Source organism: Nestor notabilis, unplaced genomic scaffold, assembly GCF_000696875.1.
Source record: "Nestor notabilis isolate BGI_N333 unplaced genomic scaffold, ASM69687v1 scaffold2158, whole genome shotgun sequence".
NCBI classification, from domain to species: domain Eukaryota; kingdom Metazoa; phylum Chordata; class Aves; order Psittaciformes; family Psittacidae; genus Nestor; species Nestor notabilis.
The window spans coordinates 74,849-85,716 of NW_009938521.1; the positions used below are offsets into that span (position 1 = coordinate 74,849).

Below are 10,868 nucleotides of genomic sequence, written 5' to 3' on the forward strand. Positions count from 1 at the left end.
ATTAAAACTAATAGGAAAGGGCATTTTAATGTGGTGCCACTCAGTTGTCCAATAAAAGCACTGCAGCATTTGTCCAAATACGGCACAAGCAGTTGACACCTGCAAATTAAAGTGCACAACCCAGGCTGCAATATATCAAAGTGAAAGGGTTCTGGGGAAAAGGACAGTGAATGAAAACCTAGAAGACCTGTATTAAATTACCAGTTTGACCATTATCTTCCTGTGAGATATGAAAAATGGGAATATAATGCCTCCTACCTTGTTGTGAGGATAAAACTCATTAATTACCATGAAGTGCTCACATATTACATGCAGCACTGTGGGGAAATAAGCAAGCAGAATCTAATTGCTGTTGTAGGATAAAGAGTACAAAAGGTATATTACTGATAGATGGACTAACGGCTTACAAATTGATTGTTTTATCTGAGAGACTGAGAAATCCAAAGACCAAAGAATGATTGGTCTTCATGTTCCCTTTTTTTTCCTCAGTCCATGCAAACACAGTCATTAGATTTGAAAAGGCCCATTGAGACAGCAGATGAAAAATGAGGAAGAAGGATCTCCTGAATGCAGTATATAAACAGGGAGGAGGAAAACAAACTCTACTGCAGCATATGAACATACACAAAAAAATTACACAGAATTTAAGTTAGAGGATTGCTCTTCTCATAAAGCTATAATTTTAAAAGGGTGAGTGAAGACAAAAGCTGGAAGGCAGGACCTGTGAGATTAATTTCTTCTAATTCTTGAATATCTACAATTTAAGATCTAAAAGGATCTGTCATAGGAACCTGGTCAATAGAGAGAAATGCATATCTAAAAGTGATTCAGCTGACCGTAGGCACCTACCTCAGGATGAACTCAACAGCTCTCTAGAGGTATCCGCAGTGACTACCTCAGATAACTAATTTTCATAAATAATTTCTGTGGCTAATTATTCCTTTTTATACTGAAAGAGCATTAAAATATCATGTCCTTTGATTAAATGAAGGCTCACAGCACAGAAGAGGAGAGAAAAATATGAACTTGTAAGAGACAGCAGAGAATGGGTGGCAAAAGCAGTTTTACTAGCCAGTGTTTCAGAGATGATTCTATTGAAGTCTTTCTTTATTAAGAAAAAAGATGTCACCTATGTCCTCTCAAGCATTTTTCAGGCAGGAACAAGGGAGAAGAGTCTGTTGTGTTTGCATACATAGCTGAAAACCTGGATGCAGGCTTTCCCCAAAAAAATCAGTATCAAATAATTGACCATCCTATCCTTATGGCTTCTTCTTTCAAGTTAGATTACTGGTCACAGCACAGGCACAAATACTGCTGCATTCACACTCACGTACTTAACTGATTCTTACCACCTTAATGAGATGCAAATCATAGCCACAACTTTCTATTCCCAACAAAGTGCTACAATTAGAATACAAACTTTTCTGGGATTTCTAATCTGCATTTATCTAATCAGCCTCAACTTTACTGATGAAGGAAAAAAATCCTAAATTTTAATTTTTTAAAGAAAAAATTCCATAGAAGTTTTAAAAGTGGAAAGCTCAAGACACACAGAGGAGACTCTTTTAGGAGGTACATATTAATGGTTCCTGAAATACTGGGCCTTTTAAAGGGACCTAAATCTGCATGTATAAATTACATCTGTAAAATAACAGTTCTTTTTCTATAACATAAGATTTTGTTTATGAAGAATTAACACTGATATTGCAGCTGAAGGACCATAACATTTAGCATCATTATGAAATAGTCATCTTTTTTAAATAGCAAGAATCATATAGGTTACAAAAGACCTTTAAGATCATTGATTCCAACAGCTAATCCAGCACTGCCATGTCCACCATTATTATAAACTTCATTCCAAGAGCTCAAAAAGACATAAAAAGAAATAAAACTGAAACAGAAATTCAAACAGGACAGCTGGTGGAGTAAGATGGTTTGTTTCTTTGATTGTTTGTTTTAGTGGGGCTTTTGGTGGTGTTTTGGGCTTTTCTGGGGGTGTGGAAGTGGGGAATACCCAAAGAAAGTCAAAGAAAATGAGAGTAACTCTGGAACCATACTTTGTTCCCTACCTTGCCTAACAAATTTGGATTTAGGTTGTAGAAGCAGTCACCTCAAGAACCTTCCCAATACTGTTTCATCATAACAGATACAGCAGGGTCTTTTACTTCACACTACAATCTACCATCACCGTATGGTACATTTAAAATCAAATTCCAGTATTTAAGCTCTGTAATTCTGTTTCCAGAAATTATTACCACCTGAAATCTCAAATCAAGTGAATTTGATGAGAAGAGAACAGTATCTTTCAAATTTAGGTTACTTTTAATGCCTTTTACTTAAATGCAAACTTTAAAACTCAAGACAGTAGTCTTTGTTGCATCTGAATTCCAGTACTTGTGACTTTATATTAGCACATCAAATATTCTTTTTGACATGATCTATGTACCTTCTTTAATTGCCTTACAGCAGAAGCATCAATTACAATAGTGATGCTATCAATCTCTAAAGAATACTTGATTAAAAAGTGCAACTGAAGCATGCTGGCAATTCTGATTAAAACATTTAACACAATTTTTCTATGGTTTTCTAAATTAAACCTATAATGAAGACAAGCAGTTGTATTACCTCAAGCAAAGGTGAGTGTAACTTGGCCTCTCCCCAGAAGACATTAAGATTTTTTAATAGTTAAAACCAAATTGGAAACTTCAAACCACTTGAAGTAAGAGTTTTAGTAGAATCTGGAATTGAAATATCATACATTTTGTCTAAATCTTGGGACTGGATTTTCAATTTCCCCAAAGCTTATTGCAGTCATATAAGTAACAAAGTGCGTGAAAATAGTTTTTTCAGTAATAGTTTACATTTGCTTTCCCTCATGTAAAAAATTTCTTATAAAGAATACAGGAAAAGATAACATGAACTTGGAAAACAGGGCCTGAAAAAGCTTCCTTCAGAGTAAAGAAAATTATTTACATTTATAATTTGGATTTTCCAGTCCTATAATTATGATTTTATTAAATTTCTAAAAGTTAATGGTACTCCTGTCAGGATCTTTTTTCTCCCAGCACATTCCCTGCCTGGTCAGTAACTCATATTGTATGAGAGAAGACAGACTTTGAGAATTAGAACATAAAGTATTATCTGGTTCTTGAGGAAACTTTTGAAGACATTTCTAAGTTTCTTGGTTTCTTGCTTCTGTAAAATATTTTAATGATGGTTTTCACATTTCATTAATTATTTCAATCCCTTAATTTTCTGAGATTACAGCCAATGAAACAAAAAGAAACATATTACTCACATCATTCTGATCGTCTTTTGCGTTGTAATAGATTATATCATTATTCTGCAAGAGAAAGAAAAGTAATTGTTAGTTTGAAAATAAAAATAAAGTTTACCAGCAATAATTTGTACTAAAATGCATTTTAAAAGAAGTCCACATTTCATTATGTATTCTTTCAAATACGGCAAAATCAGACCTTTGCTTGCCCTGTTGCATGTAATATTTCCCCATGCTCATGTTTAACTTCATTCATTTAATGCTTTTTAACTCATAAACTGCGTAAGTTACTCAAAAAGCCAGTTAGAAAAGTACAAAGTTAGACAAAATCCAGAGCCCATAAAAGAATTTCTGTTACAGGCATATGACTCCTTCCCTGTGCAGTTAGGTGATTTAGGCACCATGACATCTAGCAAGCAAGAGATACGACGACACATGGGTATTGCTAAGTGGGTAAAGTGTTTCCTGCACACACATTTATTGTTTTATTCACCTCCCATGGCGACAATAAAATCTGGGAAGATACATCACAGGAGAGTCTGGCTGTGGTAACATAGAGTGGATGTGGGCAGCTCTGTGGAAACACTATACCATGTAATTCAAGCAAAGCAATGAAGGAGAAGATTACTAGTTTCCATTACATAATCGGCCAGAAGCATCATTCCATGTAATGTCTACAGCAGTTTGAATATTGGGGTATTTCCTGTGGAATACGGTTTTGTTTTCTCTTGAAGATTTCACTTCTGAACCATTTAAAATCCTTGAAGATTTACATTCACTGTAGTAGCTTTCCACTAAATTAAATGGCTGTAATGTGCCCTATACCTATTTGAATGAAAGTAAGGAACTATCATGTGCATTTTTACATGAAATAGATACATATATGTACATAGCATTTTTTTAAGTCTCATTATAGATTTTGAATAAAGAAGTTACATGTCTTCATGTCCAGTAGCTTGTTTCAAATAGGCAATTCCTGTTAACACAAGCCTTAACTTATATTTTCAGTTCTGTTTATGGTAATACTTTTGGATTTATGTATCTACGTAAAAAGTTGACCACTAAAAATTTTTGGGTGTTTTTTTTATAAAGGCCAACAGGAAATAAAATCTCAGTAATCATTTTTCAAGTGGGCAAACCAACAATTATTACTTGCACTAATAAAGTATCACAGCATGTGCTACAAGATAACGCAGTTCATCTCTGTAAACCATCGTTTTCCTCACTTCATAAATAATGACATCATTCATTCTCCTTTGTGACCTTTTTGAGATTCAACCATGAAATATATTATGGATGAGCTAAATACCATCTTGAGGTAAATACTATTAACACGAACTTCTCCTCTTTCTTTTTTCCTCAAAATGCACTTTTCCATCAAGACACCGTTCTACCTGCAGGCCAGTTGGTTTGGTATCATAGTATCTGGGTAACAAAGGCAGACCTCAGTATGTTACAGACACAGGTGGAAATCCCTTTCATCATTAAAGACCAAAGCTAATTCCTTGTTCACTAGATTGTTGTAAAGAAAATACCATGTAATGCTTGTGGAAGCTTTCAAGTTGGAAGAGGCAAAAGATGCAATTTTCTTTGGAACCTCTTCACTTTGTACATGTTTGTGTACAAAATAACTGTTCCGTAAATAAACTGATCTGTTCAAAAAAGGCGTGTGATTCTTTAGGCAACATTCAAAACTGCAAATGACACAGCTCTGAGTGGTACTAGCTGGAAATGTTAGCACAGTGTTTTCATCACAAGATGATATGTGTAATTACAAAAAAAGTTTCATTTAGAAGAGAGGGAAAAAAAATAGTATTTCTCTGACCACACTGTGTTGTGTTTGTGTTGTGGTTTATGTTATGTTTTACGTTATGTGTGTTATGTTACTCTATGTAACAGCAGCTCACCTGCAATCTCTTCCCTGGAAGCTTTTGTTTGGGAAAAATGAGACCAGGAAAAGCAATGTAGACCTACTTATCTGGACATTACATATATATGCTTTTTGGCTAGTGGCTTCATTTTAAAAAGGAACATTTTCATAAGACACAATTCTAGTAGGCCTTCTCCTGTACTGACTCTCATCTAGGTATCAGTTCATTTCTTCAGCCCCTTCCCACTAGTCAAGTTCACCCTCACAGTATACCTTGTCATCAAATCATTTAATGCATACGATTTTTGACACTGTTGTCTATGCGCACAATTCTGTTTATCTACTTAAGCAAAATGATTCTTTATTGTCACAATTATATTTCTACTGGACTAAGCGGGATCTTTTAAATCACCTATTAAAGAACTATGTTTCAGAAGCACGATAAATTTACAAGTTAATTAAAATAACCATCACCACCCCCCAAAAGGAATTAGGTATTTTGTTAGGCTATTCCTATCTTATAGCTCATTATTCTCCCTGGAGATATTACCTATATAATGCATAAACTAACACTGACATCGGTCATATCTCACTACTTTTAATATGGAAAATATGAGATACACAGTGCTACAACACACTGAATGCTATACAGTTCACAAATTAGATTCATGGATCAGTTAGATGTTTAAAGGACAATTTTTCATAATTTAACCACTTCTAGCTGACAAGAACAAATTGGTTTGCTGCTGGTTCCCAAGTGAGTGGTTTAGTTACTTATTAACTTCTTGACAAAAAGAATTTCAATCTTACCACCCTTGTATGCTTCTGCTACCAGGTAATACCGTACACTTATTCAGCAAGCCCAAGATGCAAAGTAAACATGCTAGATGTTTACTTTTATTCTTTATCCACTAATTCTATGAGAGAGAGAGGTGTATACTTACTGTTCTTGCTGTTCATGAATGAAGAGATTTAGTAAGACAGTCCCAAAGCTGAATTTATGGAAGAGTGACTTTAGGAAACCAGGACTAGGTCATAAATGTTTTATTTGTGACTCTTACCTTTCTTTCTATTCTATCCTAATAATCTTTTTTCTTCCACACTTTTATATTATTTTATGCTGGTTAGATTGTTCCATTGTCTTTATGTTACTTTTCATTTCAATAGTACTTTGTTTCCCAGCTTTGGATATAAAACAATTCCAATGGGAAGCACTATATATTGGGCAGTATGAATGAATTCCTAAATTTCACCAGACAGAATCCAAAGTTTTTGGTCTCTATGAGCTCTGTGTCTAGGGATTTGAAGAAACAGGGAGATTCATCAAACAGAAGAAAAGCATGGGAAAATAAAAGCTTTCAGAACATTTGCAGATGAAATTTGGATTCACTCCAACACTAACACTAGCATTTTGATTCTCTATGGAACAAGTTTACAGACACAACAGTATATTGTTTTGACTAGTTAAATACTTAATCTCAACTCAGGATTATGTGAATGGAGCTGAAATTGGCTTGCTGTCTCAGGAAATAATAATCTTTTCCAATCAAATTCTTTCAAGAACAGCACAAAGGGGTTACATTGCAACAAGCCATATCTGACTCTACAGATAATCCTGAATAGTAAATCACAAGTATATATCTACATCATTTTTTTTGGTAAAAGCCATACATCCTCCTTTTACCAAGTGCCAAAGATGAAAACTCCTTGTCATCAATGCCACAAAATGGATTCTGTAGAAAAACCTCCTCTGTGAATCCTATGCTACAATTCCAAGAATTGTCCACGAACTATGGACCCCATCAACTGGTCAAACGTCTCTTTCAGTGGAAATACCGGCTGTGTGATTTTTGAAGTACCTTCTTTTCCACAAGAGATGTTTACATTTCATTCAGGAAAGCATAAAAGATAAATACTGGAACTACTAAGATTTTCAACGAACATCCAATGCTACCTATTCAGAAGTGTTGCTTTCACTGAAGCTGTGATTAATATTACTTATGCCCTCAGGTCTGCATGTGAGGTCTCTAGGTAACATTGGCTGCATCCTGTGATGCAGCCCAACATGGTGTTAGGCATGCAGGGAAGACTAAAGGCCTGAACTGAATTCTAGAACTTTGTGAGACATTATAATGAACTATCTGAAAATAAATAAGTTATATTTAAGAAATAGGGGAAGAGACCAGTTTATGGCAGCTTTTCATAAGAAATCGATAGAATCTGTTAGTTTAGGCAGACATCACAATTACCCTTTTTGCCTAAAAGCAGCAGTTGCAAAATGATTGTAGATAAAATGTGAAAGCGAAAAATTAACACTCTTCCATGACTTTATTTGCTACAGAGATGCTAGAAGATAATGAATTTCCCTCAGAACAGAAAACAGAAGAGTTTTTGTTAAAGGTCTCCATACTTCATTTTCTTCAATGAACTACTGGAGGCAAAAATAAAATCAGTGTAGTAGATTATATTGCAAATACATATTACTATATATTTAGTAGTGCAGGTTTTAAAATCTGAAATTAAACCCAAATATGATTATTTGAATTTTGTTTCAAACCAGTATACTTCCCATGACTTCTAAGTATTTTATTCAACATATGCTAAATGAACCAAAAGGAGGCAATGTACAGAAGTTCCTTTACATTGCAGTTAACCTTGAAGTAGTGATACCTATGAGGATTCTTTTATTCTGCAGGTATTGAGATAGCGTAATAAATAAAAAACAACCAAGAAGAAACAAACCAGACCACAAATATATGTGTGATTTTGACTGTTTAGTTTAAAACTAAGTTCTTAAAAACTACAGATACAAATTTGGACAACATTTTAAAATCTCATTAATCCCACAATCTTTTAAAAGACACAGAACACTAGCAAAAGAACTAGGAGTACTGTTGCTCAGCATGCAGCAATAGAAATATTTATAATACTGATTTATTTCATCTTTCATAGACATACTGGATAAAAATAGTGTAAATGTCTATAAATGTTAAAAAAATATTTCATTAAGTGTTGATGAAATCCACCTGCTTCAATTTTAGAAACATTTTCTTATATCCTCTTGGATAAAGTTGTGCATTAAAAAGCATTCACGCTAATACCTTTAGGGTAATTAAGATTTAAACCCAACCTAATAAATCCTATGACAAAAAATCCAGGTAGATCTGGTTTAATCCCTTATATAGTCTGACATGTAGTTAGAAGCACAATTAGACTCTTCCAAAATGAAAGCTAAATATGGCCTACCACAAATGAAAAATGACATCTATTTCTAAGATAATAACTAGGGAATAAAAGACGGTGAATAGGGAAAAGAAGGAATGCCAGCTACTGCAACCAGCTTTGATATTTTACATAAGTGAAATGGCACAGGTAAAATAAGGCAATTACCAGCTAATAACTTTTTTTGTTCCCTTCAGTGTCTATGAGTAGAAATACGGATTAACCTCCTGCCTTAAAAGTGAACAAATATGATCAGGCAATATAGTAAATTAGTTGTAATTACTATGTCTGAACATGGGCTGTAAGAAAGGGTTAGAAAGTACATTTAAAATGGGATCTTGAAACAGTCCTTACAAACAAGATCTTTTAAAAAATCAAATATTTTTAACAAAAAAATTACAAATACCAGGCAGTTTGATAACATCCCAGTCTACAAATATTTCTCGTATTACTCACAACATGGACAAATGAGCCACTTGGGTTAGGTATTTTTTTCCCCAAACATAATTTGTTGAAGAACTGCTTTCTTATATTAAATTGCATACACTAATTAAAACCTTCCAGATCTGTGTTATAATTTATGATAAGCCTTTTTCATCAGATTTGTGTAAAGGCCTTTTCTCAAGATTCTACTGAGACTATGAATTGGAATGAAAAGATGAAGGTGAAGATTATAGGAAGTAACATAAAGGAGGATTAAAGGTGCTGCATACTTTTTGCAATAGAATACCCTTTCTTCTAAAAGATGAGGAAGATCAACTTATTCAGCATTCATTTACAGGTTATTCCTTCACTGAAATAGTCTGGAAACCTTCAAATTTATATAGAGTTTTCATTAGATGGTCTCTTGTCCATTCACAGATGCATCAGAGTGACAAATAAAATGAATAATCCATTTAATCATCTGCATGCTAGACACGAGGACTAAAACATACAACCCTCATATAAACATCATTTATCAGGTGAGAGTAATGTACAGATACAGATTCCAGAAGAAAATATATTATATGAAAAATGCACTTTCAAGCCATTGACATCAATTTTGAGGGATTTTGATCTAAGCCTAGATTCAAAGTTTGCAGTGCTGATGAAGGACAGAATTTAGGCATCTGAGTCAAAAACTGAGATAATGAAAAAGTTCATTGAAGTCTAAACTTGAAAGAATCTAAAACTCTGGAAGTACTTGGATTTCCAGCATTAATATTCTCTGAGTACTTTACTATTGTATTCCTATAAGGACCTTTGAAGAACTTCAGGCTCCACATCTCTGAGAAGTTTGGACCCTATTTTGCACCTTCACAGTCAGGAACCCATAAACTGAAGCCTCTTCCCCTGTAACTTGAGGTACTTCCTATGACTGAATACCTCATTCTTTTCAATACATAGTAATAAGTGACAGCCAAATATATTAGATCAGTTAAATTCGCAATTAGTAAACGGAGTGGACACTTGCTCTGCTCTCACTTCCTCTTCCCCTCTCTTTCTTTCTCCTGACCATGTGAATAGTTTTGTTACAGGGCTGTCCTATTCAGAGAAATTATGAACATTATTCTGAACTCTAAATTCTGCATTAGAACATACCATAGAGCAAAACCTCCATTTGCTTCCTCACTTTGACTGATGACGTATTTTGTGAAACACATTTAATGTGAATGGTCCAGCTAAAACTCAGAAACTTACACAGTGAAAAAAAAGCTGAGGAAAAAAAAAAAATCAAACCTGAAATTTTTGTGAAGAAATTCATTAAGATAGCATGTATTTTAAAAATGCAAAACCTATGTAAATCTTATCCTATACAGACTCCAGTTGAGAAGTAAGTTATTTTACCAAATCATGGTATTTTTGATAGCTTAAGGCAGGCTTAATACGAAAATAACTGTAAGAGTAAGTACGTGTTACAAATAGAGGGTCATATATTATGCTATTACAGCTTTGGAATACTTACAGCTCATGGGAGCATCATGACCTTGCCTTGATCAAAAGCCAAGTACAACAAGCCACGGCTAAGGGCACAAGGCTTGAGTGTGGCGAGCTATGGCACACATGGCCATGCAAACAAGGAGTGAGCGTGATAAGCCTTAGTACGGGCTGTGCACCAGGGAATGACAGAAGAACATCTGAGATGCTGGAAAAACATGATAATATCCTGGGCTGATTTGACTGGCATCCAGTGACACCTGTCTATAACCCCGCCTGTAACAGAGACTGTAGGAAAATGTTGCCATGCAGATATTTGACATGCCAGAAATAAACAAGCATCAGTGTGGAACCAGCCCAAATCGGTGCCAAGCCACTGCCCAGGAGTCTGGCCAGAGGAAACGTCTCACATACCCCAGGCTGAGCTTTGCCAATTCATCAGCACCATGACCAGGGCAGGTCTCAGCTAACTGTGCATAGGGAGTGTATGTGCAAAGATTGCACTGCCACAGCCCATCCACACTTGGTTCACTTAATGACATGACCTTCACAGCAGCACATTTTCTCATGTTCCTTTCCCTA

General features: G+C 34.8%; 1 protein-coding gene across 1 annotated transcript in view; it reads right to left on the reverse strand.

The window, feature by feature from the left end:
* LOC104409467 (voltage-dependent calcium channel subunit alpha-2/delta-1-like) overlaps positions 1 to 10,868 on the reverse strand; it is a gene marked incomplete at its 3' end in the record, with an annotated part of 96,085 nt that overhangs the window by 69,190 nt on the left and 16,027 nt on the right. The window contains exon 2 of the mRNA XM_010019341.1: positions 3,299 to 3,343. Within this exon, the coding sequence (XP_010017643.1) occupies positions 3,299 to 3,343 (45 nt within the window). The remainder of the gene's footprint in view (positions 1 to 3,298; positions 3,344 to 10,868) is intronic.